Source organism: Bos indicus, chromosome 18, assembly GCF_029378745.1.
Source record: "Bos indicus isolate NIAB-ARS_2022 breed Sahiwal x Tharparkar chromosome 18, NIAB-ARS_B.indTharparkar_mat_pri_1.0, whole genome shotgun sequence".
Lineage (NCBI taxonomy): Eukaryota > Metazoa > Chordata > Mammalia > Artiodactyla > Bovidae > Bos > Bos indicus.
This window is the reverse complement of record NC_091777.1, coordinates 54,134,976-54,156,150: the sequence shown is the minus strand read 5'-3', so window position 1 is coordinate 54,156,150 and position 21,175 is coordinate 54,134,976. Positions and strand designations below refer to the sequence as shown.

The 21,175-nt window shown below is 59.9% G+C and overlaps 1 protein-coding gene across 1 annotated transcript; it reads right to left on the bottom strand.

The window, feature by feature from the left end:
- Positions 1-506: 506 nt before the first annotated feature.
- Positions 507-21,117, bottom strand: PPP5C (protein phosphatase 5 catalytic subunit). The gene is made up of 13 exons (XM_019979437.2): positions 20,900-21,117; positions 14,748-14,989; positions 8,905-9,052; positions 8,115-8,236; positions 6,063-6,128; positions 5,663-5,761; positions 4,704-4,809; positions 3,038-3,180; positions 2,847-2,934; positions 2,379-2,419; positions 2,104-2,282; positions 1,191-1,272; positions 507-1,025 (listed from the first exon to the last, which is right to left on the bottom strand). The coding sequence occupies exons 1-13, from the start codon at positions 21,018-21,020 to the stop codon at positions 963-965; spliced, it is 1,500 nt and encodes a 499-aa protein (XP_019834996.1). The 5' UTR covers positions 21,021-21,117; the 3' UTR covers positions 507-962.
- Between the last annotated feature and the right edge of the window lie 58 nt (positions 21,118-21,175).

Here is a 21,175-nt window from a genome sequence, read left to right as displayed (position 1 = left end):
CCCCATAGAATCAGGACTGAAGGCGCCTCATTTAGAGCTCAGACTTAAAAACTGAAATGTAGATGGGATTCACTATTAACCGCCAATGGAGAATAAAAGGGAAAGGGGCAGAAAACACCTTCAGTCTCCTTTGGCGGGGGGAGACATCTGCTTCATTGTGTGAGGTGAGAACTGAGGCTGGCCTTCCCTGAGACGGGTTGGGTGAGGGCAAGGCTGACCTGAGCAGCCTCAGTGAACACTCGCTGGTCAGGGGTGAGGGCTCGGGGCTCCTGCCCGCACATGAACTGTGGATGGGGTTCTCTGTCGCAGGCGGCAGAACTCGCCCCCAGGAGCCTGCTAGGACAGCAGACACAGGGGCTCCTTGGCCAAGTAGCCCCAGGACAGGCCTGTCCAGCTCCAGGGAGATGAGAGGCGAGGGGGTAGGCCTTCATGGCATCCCTCAGGTCCCCTATGAAGTGGTCACCCCAATGCTAGCAGCTCCCAAGGCCCCACTGTTTGAGACAAGCTGACTTACAATAATGACTTTATTTTAACATATTTAATTACAGACATAAAATAGCTGGGGAAGGGGGTGCGCCCCAGCCGAGCCCCACCCTGGGGCTGCCAGGAGTGGGGTGCAGGTGAGGCCTCCCTGACGACCCTCCTTCCAGGGGTCTTCCTATGGCGGGGCCCTATTGCTTTAGCAGGGGAGGGGCCATGCAAGTAAGGGGGGCGGGGAAGCCTCTGGGCCCCACCCCCCCACGGCTGTGCTGGCCTTCCTCCAGAATGCCCGGTCAGCGCCCCACCCTCAGCCTCTCCACCTCCGTCTTCTTTGTCGGGGGAGCAGACCATGTGGCCAGCCCCCCACCCCCTCTGCAAACCTAAAGGGGAATAAATACAAACTTTACAAAGTAAAAGGGGGTCCAACGTTGCCCTGGGCCGGGCCTGGGGTCGATGGGGAGCAGGGCCCTGCCACGCGGGCCTCACATCATCCCTAACTGCAGCAGCGTGCTGGCGTAGGCCATGGGCTTGACGTCGGGGTGAGGCTGCGAAACCAGAGGCACAGGGTCAGATACAGAAACGGGCAGGCAGCGGGGCTGGGGCGGGAGGCGGGTCCTCAGAGCCCCAGAGGCAGAAACCAGCCCCCGCCGCCCCGCCTCCCGCCCCTAGAACAGCTCTCCGCTCTGGCCCAGGCTTGGGGGTGGACTCACCACTGCTGTGAACTGGTGGAACTGGGGCCGCAGGTCAGCGCCCCGGAGGTGGATGTAGGCGGCTTTGTTCCCCATCTGGTCGCTGCGGGAAAAAGAGCAGAGGGGCCGTGTGGTCAGTCAGAGGCTGGGAGGGGCTGGGGGATGAACGCGCAGGGAGAAGGGTCCCGGACAGAAAGACAGGGACACAGATGTCAGGAGAGAGGAATCGAGGTGGAGAGGGGCCCTGGGAGCCCAGAAAGAGGAGTAGGGATGAAGGAGAGAGAGCCTGGAGGGGGCTGGGTGCCGGGAGGAGCAGGCCCGGGGAGCAGTGCCAGCAGGGGCAGAGGGTGGAGGCAGGGCTCAGGCCAAAACAGGGTCCCAGATCCAACCACGCCCTGGCTCTAACCACCAGGCAACACGGGGCACAGAGGAGCATGGTGACCGGCCAGCTGGGATGGACTCAGTCTCTGGTCTTGTCCAGAGCATGGGAGACTCTGGCTTCTTCAACCAAACACTAGCAAAGCGGAGGGCAAGACGGACGGGGAACTCGAACTTGCGGACCACGGGTCCTGCTTGGAAGCAATCAACTGGAAAGAGACACTGAGGAGGGCTACGTGGGGAAAGGGAACCCTGGCGGGGTTCAGGCGACCTGAAGGACTGACAGTGGTCATCACTGTTATGTACAGAAGAGCTCCTTCCTTCAGAAACGCCCTGAGGAAGACAGGACGCCTGGGGTTAGCTTCCCAAGAGCCCACGGTGGGGGCGGGGGTGGGGTGAGAGTCGGTAATTGTTGAACCTGGGTGACGGGTATGTGGGCGTTCATTACAGTATCTGATGTATCTCTGGAATTTTCTACCATGAAATGTTAAAAAGAAAAGAAAAGAAAACCAGTGGGCTGCGAAGAGCGGCCCGGCAGGCGGGGGTGGGGACGCACCAGTAGTTGGGGGCAGAGAAGACGGTGACGCAGCGGCCGCCGTGCGCCACCTCGTAGCCCTCGGCCTTGACCTCGTGGCTGCGGATGATGTAATCCAGCTTGTTCTCCTCCAGGAAGGCCTTGGTGACATCGGGCCCGAACTGGCAGCTCACGCCCCGCTTGCTGACCGAGCGCCCGTTCTGGGGAGACACGCAGCTCAGGGCGTCTACTCCCCGCTGCCCCGCCCGCCCTGCCCACAGCCCGCACCTGCCAACCACAGCCCCGGGCAGACTGACCTGCGGCTGCGGGTCGGACCAGAGCAGGTCGCACATGGGACCTGGAGGAGAGAGAGATGAGCGTCAGGGGCTGGGCGAGGATGCCACCCTCCACGGAGGTCACAGGGCACCTGAGGCGGGGTTCTGGGCCACCACGGGCCTCCCCGCCAACCTCCCCGCGAGACCCCATTCAATCTGTATGACCCCCAAAGCTGGAAGGAGTATTTTTTTTTTTAAGTTTATTTTTTTTTTCCGGCTGCACCTCGCAGCACACTGGATTGTAATTCCCCGACCAGGGATGGAACCCGGCCCTCTGCAGTGGAAGCATGGAGTCCAAACCACTGGACTGCCCGGGAGGTCCCTGGAGGGAGTTAAATAAATGACGGCTGCAGACACTCCTGCTCCCCGGCCAGCACCACCCCACGAGGGAGGTGCACGGACCCAACATGCAGGACAGGAAGGTGAGGCTGTCCCTGGCCACCCGGTCACCTGAATCTGGGGGCTGCCGACTCCGCTCGATCTTCCTGATGTCGTCCAGGGTGACGCCGTCTTCACTGAACAAGCCCCCGTGCATGATCTGGGGTTCAGGGGGGACAGCAGTGTGAGGGGAGGGGCCGGCCACACCCCCACGCTCTGCCTCGCAGCCTCGTGTGGCGGCCGGGTCGGGGAGCCTGCCTTACCAGCACTTTGCCATTGATGCACTGGGCCAGCGGGAGCCACTCGAACACCTCGCTGAAGAGCTCGTACATCTGGGCTGTGTACTTGGCCTTCACCTCCCCCTCGAAGCCATAGATCTGGTTCATGTTGTCCGTCTCATGGTTGCCTGGCCGACAGCAGCATGAAGAGAAACCTCAGCATCCCGCTGCTGGGCGGGGCGCCCTCCAGCTCAGACCCCAGCCGAGGCCAAGGAGGACCGCCCGGCAGCCCCAGCCAGTGGCATCCACGCAGCAGCTCACGGGTCCTTCCCAGCAACCCCGCGAGGTGGAGACGCTGTTCTCAGTCCTCTGTCTAGAGGGGCGGACGGGCCGAGAAGATCCACAGGTGTGTGGTCACAAGGCCTAGGCTGGCCCTGATCACCATGGGTCCAGCCCTGGTCCCAACCCTAAGTGACCAGAGGCACGTCCCTTGTCCCCTTGAGACTCGGATTCCTTCTTAAAGGACCAGCCACACTTATCATGCTAGAAACATCAAGCAAAGGGGGGGTTTTTGGAGCGGAAGAAAGGCGCCCCTGCAGTGCCTGCTGTGGGCCAGCCCTGTGCCTGGGCGTCTACCTTCCCACCAGAAGCCGTCCTCCTCCCTCTGGGGCCAGGGGAGGCCAGGGAGCAGCCAGGCCCCCCACAATTGCTGAGTCCGGACTGTTTGAGTCCAGCTCTGCGCCGCCTCCTCCAAGGAGGCCTGCAGTAGGCGCTCCTGGGATCTATGCCACGTGCCAGGAGCACCGCGAGAACTCCTTGAACCTGGACGTGAACCCAGGGGCATCGGCACAGCTGTCCCCTGACCGGGGATTGAACCCGGGCCCTCTGCACTGCGAGTGTGGAGTCTCCGCCACCGGACCGCCTCGTGCGTCTCAGAGCCCCCAGTCCAGCCCCTGCCCCTACTCCATCCCGCTTCTCCTCCGCTCCTTGCCGCATCTCCTCTGCACTGTCCCCCCTCTCAGCAGGCAGGGTCTCCCCTCGGTCCTCACTCCCTGGTGAGCTGACCCAGCCCAACGCCACACATACGCTGAGGAACCCCACTTTATAGCCCCCGGAGGCCCCTTAGACATCTCCTCTCCGCCTCACAGCCACATCCAGATCCAAGCTCCCCACTTTCCAGCCTATACTCTGCTCTTCCCGTCACCCCAAGTTTCTCAGTGGCAGCAGCTCTCCAGATGCTCCAGCCAAAACTCGGGAGTGTCCCCCTCCAACCCCTTCTTTCTCTCACATCTGCATCCAGCCCACCAGCAGACACTCAGGCTCTACTCAAAAAGCGAGTCCGCATCCAACCACTGTTCCCACCTGGGTCCAGCTACCACCAGTCTCCCTGCTCCCTCTCTCAGCCCTTGGTCTGTTCCCCACACAGAGGCCCACAAGGTTCTATTAATACCAGAGATGGCCCCTGACCCTCCTCTGCTCAGAGGCCCCCCATGACCAAAGTCCTCACCGGGGCCCACAGAACTCCACTAACGCCATGCTGGTGCCCAGTGCCCAACCTGCCCAACCTGCCAGGGCGGCCCCGTGCATGGTCTCAGTGAAGACACAAAACAAACACGCCTGCAATCGCTATCCCGCACAAGCCCTGCCCAGGGCCCCGCGCTGACCCCAGACCCCCACTGACCCCAGACCCCATGCCGACCCCCCAGCTCACCTCGAAGTAAGTGAAAGTGATCTGGGTACAAGAGCTTAAAGCCAAAAAGGGTGAGGATCACTTCTACGGAGAAGGAGCCACGGTCCACAAAGTCGCCATTAAATATCTGCCCTGCTAAGGAAAACAAGGGGGAGTGCTCCCTCCCTAGCCCCTCCAACCCTGCTCCTGTTGGCACTACCCTGGGGCCAAGAACGCCAGCAGGGCTCGGGGCACCTGGGCTCTCCTCACTTTTTGGGTCTGACCCAGTAGTTTGGCCCCTCTGAGCCTCAGGAGGTACCAAGGTCCCCAATCTCGCCTGCTTCTTAGGGAAACTGACGGCAGAGGGAAAGACCCTAGGCGGTTAGCCGGCTTCAGCTCTCCCTGCAATACAGGCCCAAAGCCACAGGGCAATCGGGACAAGGGCCTGGTAGCCCCGCCCAGTGGCCATTCATGGAACAATTATCCTAACATGAGCAAATACTTATACAATGAGGACCGGGGCCCCCGAGCCTGTGCTCATCCCAGGTATGAACACGCTACCCGTCTCAGTAGCCTGATGAGGCAGATCCATTTTACAAACGACAAACCTGAGGAACTGAGAGGTGAAGAGACCTGCCCAAGTTGCACAGCCGGAAAAGGGCACGGCCAAGAGGGAAGCCAGGCGTGGGCAGGGCTGCCCCACCCTCACGTACTCACTCTTCAGCAGGACACACATCCAGCCCTGTTTCAAGACGAGGAGAAGCCAGGGCTCGGACGCACTGGCTTCATGCCCAGGTCACAGCAGGCGCGCACCAGCCCGGGCCTGTCTGGCCCTGGAGCCTGGAGAGCAAGGCCGGCGGCTGCTCCAGCCCGGCTTGGGGCCAGGGTGCTCATCAGGCCTCTCCCTTCTCAGGTTCAGGCAGGGAGTCCTCTCCCTCCTGTACTCCACACTTGGGAGGAGAGGCCGGGGAGGAGGAGCTGGCCCTTCTGAGGAAGGATACGTAGGGGTTGGTCTCCGAGGGTAAACCGTTGAGCTCAAATATGTTCAGGAGGTCATAGAACTGGCCGTGGGTGTCCCCGCACACTGTAATCTTCTCTGTCTGGAAGAAAAGAGGCCGCCGGAGAGGGAGGGGCCCAGAGAGAGACGTGTGGAGGGGGCAGAGGGGAGAGGAGGGGTGAGAGGTCACAGTGGAGTGAGAAGAACCATGGAACAGACACAGGCGGGGAGCACGAAATGCAAAGGGGAGGAGAGGGACAGGAGATACACAGGGTGGGAGGAAGGGAGACCAAGCCAGGGGTTGGGGAGGAGGTTGAGGGGGGCGTTTGTGAGTTTCTGAGCTCCGTGGGCCCTCCCCAGCCAGGGAGCTGCCCGCCCGCCCGCACACCGCCCCCAGCACGCACCTCTTTGAGTGTGGTCTCCACGAGCGTGCTCAGCTTGGAGAGGACCTCTTTGACCTGTACTAGAATCTGGAAGGCAGGGCAGGCTGTGAGCGGGGCCCGCTGGAGGGCCAGCCGCCCACCCCGACCCTGGGGAGACCAGACTGGCCAGGAGATGCTGCTGGGTGGAGGGGAGGCCTAGCCGAGCACGTGCCCGCTGGGAACAGAGCCTGTGACCTGAGTGGGCTATGCAGCATTAAAACATCAGGACTATTTCATGGGAAAACCCAGATTCTCCGTTTGTCTTAAAACGATCAGCATCAGGCAGAACCACGTGGGATGAATCCAGATACAGAACGTTTAAGAGAATAGCTGGCTTGCAAACATGGAAGTGTCAAAGTCACAAAAATCTCCCCAAAAGGCATGAGGCTGCTCTAAACGAACAAAAAAGTAAAACAGCAGACCATATGCAATCGTTGATCCCTCAATGGATTCTGGATTAGAAAAAAAAAAAAAAAAGAACAGCTGAAAAGGATGTTTGGGGAAAAAAACTGGGGAAAGCTAAACCATCAGCCTGGAAACACACAGTACTAGTCCTTGTGGACTGAAGACAGACTCGGCAGCGGCATGCACACCTGGCCACGTGGGCAGCAGCGGCTGGCCTGCGGGCCGTCTGCGTCAGCCAGTGTTATTCTCTCACCACCGAATTTCCAAGGTGGGAATGACTATAGTCATGCAGTAGAACGTCCTGTTGTTAGGGGACACAGGTTATGGTGCAACTTATCCTCAAATGGTTCAGGAAAAAGGAAAAAAAGAAAATACTGTGTGTGTGTACACATGCATATACATAGAAAGATAAAGCGAAGTGTCAACACGTTAATAACTCGTGACTAAGTGAAGGGGCTATGGATGTTAACTGTGCTGGTCTTTTGGCTTTTCTGTGGGTTTAACAATTTGCTAAGTGAAAAGTTGGGAAAACAGTGCTAACAAAGAAAAGCAGGAGGTATCCACTTCCGGTCAGGACGTAGAAAGTTACGAAAGACTGTCACTCTTGCCTTAATGATGGGAACAAGCCAAGAAACAAGAAGAAAAAAGAAAAAACAAAGAACACGCTGAAATATCTCACAGTGAGGGCTCAAAGAAACCTAAATGAGTCAAACTACAAGACAGGGAGGCGACCAGCTCTTCCCTGGGACAGCGACGGCGGCTGTGCTCCCCCCCGGTGGCGCAGCAGGAGGGCCAGGCTGAGAGGGGAGCGGGCGCGCCAGAGCCCAGGGGGCCCTGCGGCAGAGGCCTCCGCCCAGGCCTGTGCATTCTTTCCCATGGCCACACAGAGGGCGCGAGGCGACGTGGTGGACAGGAGCCACCTGAGGCACAAACGTGGGGGCGAGACTGAGAGCAGAGTGCCCTTCAGACACCCCAGCAGCAGGGCTGAACATCAGAGCACTTTCCTACAGCTCCGTAAGCTGGAGACCTGAGAGCGTACAGGCATCCCTGGGATTCCGGCAGGGCGAAGATCCCGAGCTCCGCCCCCGGGGAGTCCTGGCTCCCCTCTGGACACTTCTGAAGCCAGCTCCAACTCGAGCTGCCCCTGAACTGCAGGGGGGACGGACACAGCCCGTCACTCTGGCAGCCCAACAGAGCAGGGCCTGCCCGTGTCTGCAGGAGAGTATCTGTCTCCATCGCTACTGTGCTTCTACACAGTGTCTGGCCCACGAGAAAAAAGCGCTAAGACGGGAAGAGCAGACAAACGGAAGCGGACCCAGAGATGACCCAGATGGTGGGAGATCTAGACAGAGACTTTAAAATAACTGTGTGGAAAATGTGTTGAAGGATCTCACAGAAAAGGTAAATGACATGCATGAACATATGGGGCCGAGAGACGAAAGCTATTAAAAAAGTAACCAATGGAAATGCTGGAGATGAAGAATTCATCTGCAGGGTGCCCGGCACACCGTGGGCTCAGCAAGCGCCAGCCGGTGGGACCGCCCTGCTCCTGCGCCCCCGTGGTGGCGGGGTTCAGGCTGGGCCAGCGCCCTGAGGCTACCCCGGGTCCCGGGCTCTGGGGGGTGCTACCTGGTAGGCGCACTTCCGGTGCAGCTTCTTCTGGTCCTTGTACCACTGCATGAGCTCCTTCATGAAGGTGATTGTCACCCTGCCGTCCTCCAGCTTGGGCCCACTGTACTCATCCTCGATGGCTGGCGTGTGAAGGGGGGAGGAGAGTCAGGGGCCGCAGCCACTGTCAGGATGGGAAGTGGGGCCTGGCCCCCAGGCACGGGGCAGGCTCGGCGCTAGACACACAGGTTGAGAGGGGACGGGCTGAAGACTCCGCTCCCTGGCCGGGGCCTCTCACGGCCGGCCCCTTCTGCTCAGGTGGGCTCACAGGCCCTCTCCCTGACCTCCCGCCTACAGGGCACTCCCTCTCTGGCAGCCTCTCCCCCGGACTTGATCCGCTAGCATTTAACACGTGAACTGACTATCCGTCCTCTCTCCCCACTAGGACACCCGCTCCAGGGGGCAGGGGCTGTGCGGGTCACAGCTGTATCCCCAGTGCCCACAATGGTGGCACCCAGTAGGGACCCAATAATCACCCGTGGAATGAATGATAGATGCCTCTGAGTGCCCAGAGGACCTAGGGACAAGTCAGGCCCATGACGGGTGGTGCAACTGCAGGACGGATACGGCAAGGAAGCTCGCCCACACCCAGGCCCTCCAGCCCCCAGGCTGGACGGCAGGGTCTCCAGGAGCACAGACAGCGTGGGGGCGCAGGGACCAGAGGCGCCCAGCACGCACAGCAACACAGGGCCCAGGCAAGGATGAGGAAGGCTCTGGGACGGGCACAGCGGGGCACCCGGGCCCGACTCACTCATGCTCTCGATGTCGAGTGAGTCCACGACAGAGCGCTTGTGCTCGTCGCCCGCAATGGCCCGCTCAAAGGCCTTCTGCTTCACGATCTTGTTGCACTCCTGGTACTTCATCTTGGCATCCTTGTCATGTGGCTTCACCTTCACCACCTGGTACGCAAGGTGGGCAAGAGAGGACAGAAGGAAGGAAAGAGTCATCAGCCCCCAGGCGAGGCGCGGGGCAGAGGGGTCACTGGGAGGCGGGGGCACCATGACTGCCCTTGGCTAGCCTGGCCCAGGGCTCCACGGACACTGAGCAGAGCACCCAGTCCCGTGGAGAAGGGGTGCAAGCCTGGAGTCGCTCCCCGTCTAGGTCTTGGTTTCTGTGTCCCTAAACTGGGCGCGACAGCTGCCCACACAGGGCTGCCGGGAGGGAAAACATATTAACCCATTCAGATGCTCCTTAATACACCGCAGCTCTGACCATCATCAAAATAAAACTGGCCCTGCTCCAGCTTCCTTGCTGGAACCAGAGGGGCTGAGAGGTCCCCGTGGGCTGGATCCACCCGGAGTCTCAGTTGTCTCATCTATGAGGTGGGGGAGGTGACAGGCTATTGGGGAGGATCAGGAACCAGCACGGGCCTGGCGTGCAGCCCGAGCTCTGCAGGCAGCTGCCGGCACCTGGTGGTCAGGCGCCCGGGGTCAACCTCGGGCCGGAGACCCAGGACCAGTGAGTTCCCTTGGTTCCCTCCTGAGGAAGGTGGAGGTGACAAAGCATGAACCCCGAGGTTGCCAGGAGGACAGAACGAGCAAACACTTGCGAAGGGCGTGTGGCAGCACAGGCCACCCACGGCCCCTTTCACAGGCTGCCGCGTCCATGACACGGGATCATATGCAGGAAGCACTGGGCGCTTGGCCATGGGACACACTCAGGTCCCAGGAAGAGGAACCTGTCCCCTCCCCTCCCTTCCGTCTCGCTTCCTACAGACTCTGATCCCCCAAGTCCAGAGGGAGCGGGGGCTGCATTCAGACCCCAACTCTGCCACTTACGTGCTGGGTGACCTTGGGCAAATGAATTCACGTTTCTGAGCCTCAGTTACCTGTAACTCTTCCTGTAATTATCAGTGGATCCTGCCTGACCTGCCCCCCGTTGGCCACCCCAGGAGTGGGCTCCCACAGCCCTGTGCCACAGTGCAGAAAACGCGGGTGCCAGGCAGCGAACACACCCTGGTGGAAAGCCTGGCTGCATCAGAAGCCGGGGCAAAGGTGTTTGCTGATGAGCCCCGAGGGTCAGTGTGGCTCACCCCCAAGAACGGGCGTGCAGACCAGGTGTGGGGGCAGGAAGCCGGGTCAGGGCAGGCTCGGGCCAAGGCACCCTGCCAGGTGCCTCCACCTGCGGTGGGGTGTGGCGCAAGGCTTGGGAGAGAGGTGGCCCCTGACAGTCCCTGGAGTACTTCCCAACAAGCAGAGGTTAGGAGTCCACGGCCAAGGATGAAATCCAAACTGCGGCTCCGCCTGGCCCACGAGGGCCCACCCAGCCCTCTGCGTTCCCTGCTTGCCCAGCGTGAACCAGCCAGACCAAAGCTACAAGTCCCCAAACATGACAGCCCCCTCTCACCTGCAGGCTGGTACCCCCTGGCCCAGAACACCTCACGTCCACCCTCAGTGACTCTTCAGCCCTGCCTCCTCCTCCTCCAGGTCTCAGCCCCCCGCCCCCGCCCTCTATCTCCCAGGCTGGGTCAGGCACCCGCCCTGGGCTCCCACAGGGCCCTGGGCTCCCCCTCATCGCCCCGCCCCAGCCCTGAGCACCGCAGGAGTCGGGTCTACCTCCCCAGTGCAAGGTGGCCGTGGCCACGAGGGCAGGGCTGAGGCTGTGTCCCAGGTGTAAGGAGCGCCCCGAGTGGGCGGATGCCCCACTAAGCATTTCCTCTGAGCCAGCGCCCTCTTTTCAGAGAGCTCGCGGGCCGGGGTGCGGCCAGAAGCAAACACTGATGACCCCGGGAACAAAGGAACAGAGCAGTAACAGCGCACAGCTAAGCTTTCTCTGTGCCTGAGGCTGTAAGCGAAGACCTCGCTCACTTTCTCCTCAGAGCAGCTCTCTGTGATGTCATCACAGCTCCACCTCACGGACAGACAGGGAAACTGAGGCTGGGAGAGGTGAAGTCACTGACCCAGGAAGCCAGGATTCCATTCTCTCCCTGCTGAAGATCCTGGTCCCACTGCACACGCTCGGACAGGACCCCTCCCCACCTACTGCCACGGTCCCCACAGCGCCAGACACGCCTTCCAGGGACACGATGCAGGTCCGGGTCTTACGAGCAGGCTCTGGAGCCAGGCCTCCAGGTCTGCCTCCAGGTCTTGCAGCGGCGGGAGGCCCCGAGGCCTGCTGGCTCAGAACTGAATGCTGGACTTCTCTTTAAGAAGAGGGATCTCACAGCAAGTGGGGTCTGGGCTGTGTCCGGTCAGCATCCTGTGACAGTGATGCCAGGCATGTCATTGGGGGAGAGGGGCGGTGGGGGCTCTGCCTTACTTCTTATACCTGCATGTGAAACCACAACACTCATAGAATAAACAGCTGTTTTTCCAAAGTGGTTTCAGCCGCCGAGTATTCCCGGGCTGTAAGTCCAGGGACTCAGACCGATGATATGGTAACATGGGCTCGTGACCCCACATGATGCCATGGGGCCGGCATGTATCTGGGAAACGGGAGCTCTGTAGAGTTCAGGAAGGTGACCCAGAGCACACGCTCCACGCGACAGGACGTCCCCAGCAAGTCTGGGTGGCGCCTGGTAACCACGCTCACTCCTGTTTCCGCAGTAAAACCTCCAGCGGCATCACATGGGACTGCAAACCCTCCAAACCCAGGAAGTCCAGGGGGCAGGTCGGGAGTAGAGACGGAGTCCCCCGGACCCAGCCTGGGCCCTCGTGACTGTCTGAGCTCCAGCTGCAGACAGGACAGAACACAGGTAGAATCTTGTGAGAAGAGGACCCGTAAAGGGGCGGGAATCCTGGAGCCAGGGTCCCCCTGAAAGAATGAACTTGGAGACAAGGGAGAGGCGTTGGTGGGGGGATTCAACACGGACCTGGAGAGGGGCGATCAGCTCCTGCCCTGGAGGCGGAGCAGAGTGGAGACACCCCCAGGCCCCCAGCCCCTAACAAGGCCCTGTGTCTGCACACAGCCCTTCCTGGGGGGCCGTGGGCTCTTCCCAGACACCCCCAAGAGAAAGCACACCCAGAAAGTGCCCTGAGTGGGGGCCCTACTCTCGCTGAGTCCTCACAAGGCCACCAAGGCAGGAGATCCAAAGCGCTCAGAGCTACACAGCTCACGGCCTGGCGTTCTGACCGTGGAGCCGGTGAATCCAGCCCCTGCATGAGTGGCCTGCAGACTGGAGACCATGACTCAAGGTAAGAATTCACACCTAATACACACCCGTATTCACACAAATGAAAAATATTCGTACACACACACACACATATGTGTACTTCCTCCAAAATGAACTGCTGACTTCTCTAGTCTATCTGATGAAGACAGAAGTGCTGGTCTCAAACAGCCCACTGAGCGTTATAAGCATGGACTCTGGGTTTACTCGTCTCTGCTGGGCGACCTTGGAGGAGGGACATCGTCTCTCTAGACCTCAGTTTCTGTGCTGTAAAATGGTAAATCCGTTTTCCTTCATGTACAAAGCACGTAAAGCGCTCACAACAGAGCTGGGCCCGCAGTGAGCGTGCAGACGAGGAAACTGAGGCTGAGAAAGGAAAGGCCCTTCACCTCAGAGCCAGGCCACGTGATGCTGTCTAACCAAGGTCGTGTCTTGGTTCCGCCTCCAGCAGTGCCAAGACTGAAGAGGGGTCTGGGCCCATGCTCTGCGAATCCCTAGCGTGTCACCACACAATGGCTCTGGAAGTAGAGCCTGCATGGGGACCCCCCCGAGGCTGGCCCCTCTGCCCTGCACCCAGAGTCTGATGAAATGTGTCAGAAAGGACAGCCTGCAGGCAGGCGGGTGGTCCAGGCTGGCAAGGACCTCAGGCTCATGCAGGGGGTCCCCAGGGCTGCTGGCAGAGCCCCCAAAGGGAAAGTGGCCGTAACCCAGCCCCTACGAATCCCGCAAGGCCGGGATAAAGCTGTGTATGCCCGCGAGATGGCTGGAAGTGACCATCTCAGACTCCAGGAGTATGCGCTGCGAGGCCCCAGGCTGGATCAGAGCAGTGAGAAAACCTCCATTCCGGGCCTTGGGGAGACAGCCCTGCAACCTAGTAGGGAAGACCCCGTGCAGATCTGCACTTGGGACTCCTCTCATCTTCTGCCCTTTTCCTTCTCTCCCCAGCCCCTCCCCCGCTTTGGAGACCTGCCCCCACCCACCCCAACTGCCCTCCTGAGTTACTCATTACTGAGCCCTCCAGGCCCCGTGACCTGTTCTCACACCACTTCAGCAGCGCCCGACAGCCACCCGGGAGGTGGCCACGCCTCTCGGCACCACCGCCAAATGTGGACACCCCGGGCCCAGGCAGGGGACCGGCTTCAGAACAGCCGGGGAGTCCAAGCTTGTCAGGACCCCGCTTTGCAGCTCCTTCCACCATCCTCCTGGGGGGTCATCCCAGCCCCCTCCTCCACTCCACCTCCCGGGCTCTAAATCTTCTTCTCCTCCCTGCCTCTGCCCTGCCTGCCCTGCCACAGGTGCCCTGGCCCAGGGCTCGGAGCGAACCTGCACTGAAGGCCGCCCTCCTCTCGGGGCCGGCGGCCAGCAGCCCGCCCCGGCCGTGTGACCTGCCCCTTCCAACCGCAGCCCGCAGCTCTTGGCCTCCCGTGTTGTCCTGCCTGACACAACAGAAGCTGCTCAGAGCGTGTAACGGAGGAAATGAAAGGAGGCAGTGAGACTGTGTGCGCGTGTAAGGGGGGGGCACGACAATCATTCATTCAACAAACGCTAAGCCCCTGCTGGGTGCCAACCACCGTCCCAGGGAGCGTCCCAGAACAAAGAGAACCCCCGCTCTCAAGGAGCAACTCTCTGGATGGGGGAAGACGCCGGCCAGAGGCTGGGCTGCCTGCGTTTAGACCCCAGCTCCACCGCTTAACAGCTGCATGCAGGTAGGCGGGCCTTGAGCCTCCTGGGCCTCAGTCTCCCCATCTGTACAATGGGGGTAACCATAGTTCCCGCCTCACAGGGCTGCCACACAAGTCACTCAGCCGGCTGACGTGAAGGGGAGGGGACGAGCCTGGCATGTAGGCGTGCTCTGTGAGGCCTTCCCCTATCACGACCAGAGCAGTGACAGCAGCGGGAGCGGTGGATGAGCGAGTGACCTGGCCAGTCCCTGCTGTCCTCTGGGTCCCCTCCCTCGTCACCTCATCAAAACACACCCCCGTGTGCTGTCCTTCTACAGCGTCTCGCCCTGTTCTTTCTCCCAGGCCCACATCCTCACCTGCAATGGTTGTTTGCCCTCCCAATGACAGCTCTATTTTTTTGCCCTCCTCCAAACTATAAGCTCCACCAGAAGGGCTGTGCGCTTCTTGTTCACCAACAGTAATAACAACAATAATCAGGACAGTTAATTACATGTGCCGACTACGTGCTAGGTGCTGTTCTAAATGCCTGAAAAGCAGAGGCTCGTTTACTCTTCACGGCAACCCCAAGAGGCAGGTCTTTGCCCCCTCGTTTCACAGATATGGGGAAGAGCACACAGAGAGGCCTCGCCCCCTCCCAAGGTCAAGCTGGGCTGTGAACCCAGCTGGCATGTGCTGGACGAGCGAGCGGTGAGTAAATGTGTGCACAGCCTCCTCACACCTTGCCCATCAGGTCTGGCCAAGCACGAGGAGGCCCCGGCCCGCCCCGCCTGGCCCCCAGCACCAGCCTGGTTCAGGCCCACTCACCGTCTCGTAGTCACGCAGGGCGGCCCGGAACTTGCCCAGCGCCATGTTGCTGGCAGCCCGGCGGTAGTAGCCCTTGATGTACTTCTTGTCCATCTCGACGGCCCGCGTGGCGTCGGCCAGCGCGTAGCCATAGCACTCGGTGCGCAGGTAGGCCAGGCTGCGGTTGCCATAGTAGATGGCGTTGCTGGGGTTCAGCTCGATGGCCTGGCTGTAGAACTTGATGGCGTTCTCGTAGTCCTTGGCTGTGAAGATGCAGGGGCGGGGGGGGTATGAGGCAAGGGTGCCACCCACAGCCAGCAGGGGTCCTAGGCTGGGTGCTGGCCAGTCCCCCCACTTACAGATGGAGAAACTCAGGCCCAGAATGGAGCTCAGAAACGTCTCTCCAGCCCGCTCCCCTTCCTGACTTGTCCCACCCTAGCACAAGCCCAAATCCCTAACTCCCTAAATCACTTCCACACACCTGCCCACCCAACCATCGCCCACCAAGGCCCCAGCTGGGCAACACTTCCTCTGGGACTTCCGGAGGGCGTTCTGAATGTGCCTCGGAGAGGGTATGTTAGTGAGTGCCAGCCCTGAGATGGTAATCAGCAACTCTGAGTCTGCCCTGAGCCCCAAAACAATTATACAAGCCCAAAGAGGGGTTCCAGTAAAACAGGAAGTGGGGACAGAAAAGGGACCTACTTAGTCTCAGGAAGGCAACACATCAAAGAGACTCAAAGGAAGCGATAAAGCAGACCAGAGGAAGAGCATTCCCCACAGAAGGAACAGCAGGTGCAAAGGTGCTGGGGAGGAGAGCACGGAGTTCTAGCACCAGCAAGAGGGTGGTGTGTCTGGGGGGCTGAGCCTGGGGAGGGTAGGAGGTGAGGGCAGGGGGACTGGCAGGACGCATCCCGAAGTCCACAGCCAGAGCAGGGTGCAGCGACAGGACGTGACATCTGGCCAAGGGGAAAAGTCCATTTTATTTGAAATGCGCCACGGCTGTGCCCTGCACGTTACATCCCGACCCGGGGCATCCACATGTCCCCGCGGCACAAGCACCGTCTGGTGCTCCCTCTACAGCAAGCCACAGAGGTTTCGTTCAAGGTCAGACGCTCAGTCTGTATCTGCAGAGCTGTCTTGGCCCACGTGGCTGTTCAACAGGCAGGAGACCAAAGCCAGGGGGAGCGCCCGACCTGGGGGGACGTGGTGTGCCAGGTGCCTTGTGGGGCTCTTGGTACACGGGTCCCTGCACTGAACCCTCATGGCACCCCGAGGACAGCTGCGTTAGCCCCACTTTCCAGATGAGGCTCTAAGAGGGAAACCACGTCACCCGGCAAGTGGCAGACAGGGATTCCGAGTCAGGCCAAGCGCCGTGGACTCCCACGTTCTTCCTCCGTACCAGGCGGCCTCTGGGGGAGACCGGCATGGGGCAGACACGGGCACAGGGGCAGGCAGCCTGGGCCCCATCCCCGCTCTGCTCCCAGCGAGCTGTGTGTCCCGGGGCAACTTACGTACCCACTCTGGGCTAAAGTTTCAGAGAGTCCTCCCGACCGCAGCCTAAAATGAGAACTCCTGCCCTAACTCCCACTGTTCCTTTCCCCAGAGGCATCTGAGAAAACAGGACTTTCCCTTGTCGTGTTTGCTTACTGCCCAGCCTCCCGGTGTGAACTTAAGTCCTGAAAGGGCAGGGGCACTGTCTGTCTTACTCTGACCCTGGCCCTGTCTGAGGACACAGCCCACCCCAGCCTGCTGTCCAGGGGCTCACGATCCAGCTGGAGGGTGGGACGGACACACCACACACAGATCACAGCCCTCAGACCGTGACACCCGCAGTGTTGTGGCTGGGGCCACCTAGAGGGGATGCCGAGGCTGAGACTCAGAGGAGGAGGAGTCGGGAGAAAAGAACGGAAGAGGACTCCCAGCTCCATGAGTGGTTCCTGAATGAACGAAAGAAGGAAGGTAGGAAAGAAAGAGAAAGATGGACACACCAACAGTAGGTAAGGAAGCCAGGTGCTGGGAGGTGCCAGGACAATATAACAACGATCCCTTCCGCAGCTAACGTCTGGCAACCTTTCAAACGGCTCAGATGTCACCTCCTTTGAGAAGCCTTCCTTGACACCCAGGCGGGGTCAGGCACCTTTCTGGGCGGCCCCCGCCCCAAGGCTCCGTTCTCCCAGGCCTGCCCTCTCTGGGCAGTCACCGTTAGGTGATGGGTGTGTCTCCCCAGGACCGTGAGCCCTGGTGGGCAGGCCCAGGACTTCTCAGAAACATGCCGGGGCGGAACGAGCCAGCGGAGTCTGACCGACCCTCCCTGGAATGCCAACATCTTCGAGGACTCCTTCCAGCTTCCTGGCCAGATTCCAGAGGCCGGCGGCCAGCGTGCCTGCCGCGTACCTTTGGGCATGGGGTGGGGAGCCTGACATCAGGCTCTAAGGATCCTGACCACGAGATCCTGGACAGATAGCCTCCCCTCTCTGAACCTCAGCTTGCTCATCTGAAATGTGGGAAGCACAACCGGTCCCGCCTCATGCGCTGGCTGTGAGGGTTAAAGGAACTCCCAGATGAAATGTGGCTATAGCCGAGAAAGCGATCAGCAGATGCTCATAAAAGAACTGACTGAACAACTCACTGAAGGGAAGAGACTAGAAAAAAGGAAACGGGAGGGGCCTGGGCTTCACACAGCTATCGACACCAGATCCCAGCCCAGCTCTACAAATAAGAGTGCACTTAACCCTCAAGGGAGGCCCCATTTTAGAGACGAGAAAAGTGAGGCACAGAGAAGTTAAGGTCTTCCCAGGGGTCACACGGCAGGTAAGACAAAGAAACAAGATTTGAACCCGGGCAGCCTGAGCCCTTAACCGCGTGAAGTCTTGGACTCAGTGGCCTCCTTGGGGGTTAAACGGAACCCCTGTCTTTATACAGAAGGCGGTGGGGGGCGATGAGGCTCAGAGGGGAAGAGGGGTGAATGACACGAGGGACCAGGCTCTTCCCCACTGGGGCCTCTGGATCAGGCCTGAGTTCCCAGGGGTCAACCAGCTAGGGTCCTGCAAGCCCCTGGGGGCCCTCGTCTCCCCCCTCACCGCCCCGGGGCCAGGACGGCTCCAGGTAGGGCTGTGGGTAAGGACTCTGAATGTGGGAGCCAAGCACGTGGTGAGGAAGGGGGATATCCGGGCCATGCTGTTCGCACACTCTGACCTTGAGCAAGCGGTTTCACTTCTCGGAACCTCAGCTTCCTCTATAAAACAAACGGCCGCTCCTGCCTGCCTCCCAGCGCCCAGGGGAGGATTAGACAAAGTGGTGTACCTGGCCCCCGCGGGGGCTCAATTAAGGCGAGCTGTAATTAATCTTTTTATTGTTATTCCCCTGACCCCTGGGACTGAGGCCTGTGCCTACAGCTGCCTGCCAGACAGCAAGGGGCTTGGACCAGGAGGGGCATCCCCCTCCATTCCAGCTCAGTGCCAGCGCCGCTGGCTACCTGCCCAGTCTCAGGTCTCCCAGAGCTCAGAACCCAGGTCCTGGGGGGGCAAGGAGCCCCTCCGGAAGGCCCACTGTTTCCCAGAATTCTCCCCTCATCTCAGCATCTGCCCCCATGCTTGCCACTCTTCTCATGCCCCATTTCAGGAGCAGTCTCACCTTCCACACTGCCCCATGCTGGAGACTGGGCCCTGGCAGGGACACCTGATCTGTCAACCCTCAAAGCCAGGCAGTCACCTTGTTCTCTCAGGTCAACCTCCAGAAAGTCTCTCAAATCTCTTCTTTCACATCTATCCCGACTGCCCATCTCTGCCTGGTCTGGCCTTCATCCTCTCCTGTCCAGGGTCCTGCCTCAGTCTCCCCCAAGCTCTTCCAGCCCCCAGTCCTTCCCCTCCAGAGGGGTCTTTCTAAAGCCGCAAACCCAATCCCGTCCTTTTCCCGCCCAGAACCATCCCTGCCTCCTCAGAGTCCCCAAGCGGGATGCTCAGGCTCCCCCTGCAGCCTCACCATCAACTCTGGCCTCTCAGGCTCCAGCCCCGCTCACTTCCTCAGTGCTCGGCTCACCTCTGGGCCTTTGGCATCCTGCTCTTCCCTCCTGGGGTTCCCTTTCTCCAGGTGACCACTATCACTCTCCCTCTGAAACACTTCTTGAGTCGGCTTCTGTCTCTCCGGCCCGGTGGGCACCACTCACCTGTCCACCATCCTACTCTCTTTCCGGGTCTCCAGCCTTGTCCTTGGGTCCGGTCTCTGCAAGGCCACTGGGGGATCCCCTTCCATTGCTAAGCAGCCCATGTTGCTCCTCTCTTCAAATGTCCCATGGCTTCCTGCCACCCTCGCGATGACATCCACACTCCCTGACCCGCCTCCAGGGTCTACCTCCAGCCTCACCTCTCACCAGTCCCAGCTCCTTCTCACTGCTCCAGTCTGACCTGACCTTCCCACCAGAGACTAGCTCTCCGCTAAGGCTCGAGATCCCTCCCACGCCACACCCCACCTCCAGGGCCCTCTGCTATGAGCCTCCTCTCTCTCATTCAGGATCAACTCTATTGGTCTATAGTCTTAGTCTCTTCTGCTCTTCAAAAAAAAAAAAAGCAGCACCCCCCACCCCCAAGTTCTCCACTCCCCCTCAGAACCAAAACTCTCAAGACCCCTGTCAACACTGGCTGTCTCCACTTCCTCATTTCCCATTCACTCTTCAGCGCCCTCCCCTCTGGCTACCAGCCCCATCATCCCCTAGAAACTGCTTGGGTCAAGGCTACCACCAACATGTTACGGAGCCAAATCCAACGATCAATGCTCGGTGCTGGCTTTTGCGGTATCCCACCTCAGGCACATCCCCTCCTTCCAGAAGCACTCCTTTCTCTCAGCCTTCCTGATTTTCCTTCCACCTCAAGGACCACTCCAATGCAGCCTCTTCAGTTCTAACTACTAGAATTCCTTAAGGTTCTACCCTAAGCCCCTTCTTTTCCAAGGCGACTTCCTCCATTCCCATAAGCTGTTGCAGTCCACCCAGAGGCTGATCCTGCCCAAATTCCTCACTAGAGAGTTCCAGGCTGGTCCATCTCTCCACTCAAGAGCCCCTCTGGGAGAGTCGAGTCAAATCCGAACTGGTCTGTGCAGTGGCTTATGAAACCCTAAGATATCTGGCCCCTGTCCTAAGCTTATCTTGTATCTATTTCCCTGCTAACTTGTTAAAGTTCCAGCCAAGCCAGCCAGTCTCCTTTCATTTCCGACCTCAGGGCCTTTGCATAGGCAGCACCACCCACCTGGGACACTCCTTCCCAACTGTCCTCTGAAACTTAAATGCCTTTTCCTCAGTAAGGCCTTCCCTCCCCAACCTCTCTAAGGTCGTGGCCTCCAACCCTTATTCTCTATGTCTCTGTTGGGGGTTTTCCGAAGGAATCATCACAGCTTTTAAGTATTTTATTATTTCTCTGTGTGTTTGCTCAATGTCTGATTCTTCTGCTAAATTACAAACTACCTAAGGGCAGGGCCACATCTGTGTCACCTGCTGCTGTGTACCTAAAGTCAACCACAGTCCTTAGCACGCAGCGGATGCTCAATAAACGGACCGAATCAATGAATGAATGGGTGCACCCACACCCTACTTTCCTAAGATCCTAAGTCATACGAGTCTTGGATTGCCTCACCTCTACCCCCAGAACCTTCCCTCTCCTGGAGTAACCTCAAATCTCCTCCTTCCTGGCCCTCCTATCTAATGATCTATTTCCCATGCCTACGATCGCCTGCTCTACCGGGACAGTTCCCCCCCTTCCCCCAACTTGGTGCCTCTCCACTTGGAGTCTCCCCACTTGGTAGCGCCATCACTCCTCCGCCCCATGTCACGACTTGGTAGCGCCCTCTTCAGGTCGCGCCATAAGCTGACACCTCTGGGGTCTCACATTTGGTGGTGCTCCCATTCCGGTCCCCCTCCCGTTTCACACTTGGAAGCGCCCTCCTCGGTCTCCCCACTTAGCACCCGCTCCGCTCGCCACTTCCAGGTATCACCCCTTCTCTCCGGAGCCCCCTCTGTCGCCCCTTGGTAGCGCCATCCTCGCCCTCCCCACGCCCGGTCACTTGGTAGTGCCTGCCCCGCGCCCAGGCTGCCGCTCCGCGTTGCCATGGTTCCGCGCGGGCCCGGCACCCCTTGACTTGGGGCTGCTCTCCACCCTCCCTCACTCCTTCCAGGGCGGGCGCACCTTTGAAGTAGTCGTTGGCCTGCGTCTTGAGCTCCTCTGCCCTCTTCAGAGCGCCATCAGCCGGGGGCTCGTCCCGGGGGGGCTCAGCACACTCAGTCCGCTCGCCCTCCGCCATCGCCATGCCGCAAAGCGACCCCCACCCTGGCAACGGCCTCCAGCGGCACCCGGCCGAATCGTCGCGAAGGAGTGCCGACTTGCCGCTGCCGCTGCTGCACAAGTGTCGTAAAGCGCGGGCCCCGAAAGCTCCCTTCGCGCGCCTGCGCAGGGTCGTTTCGC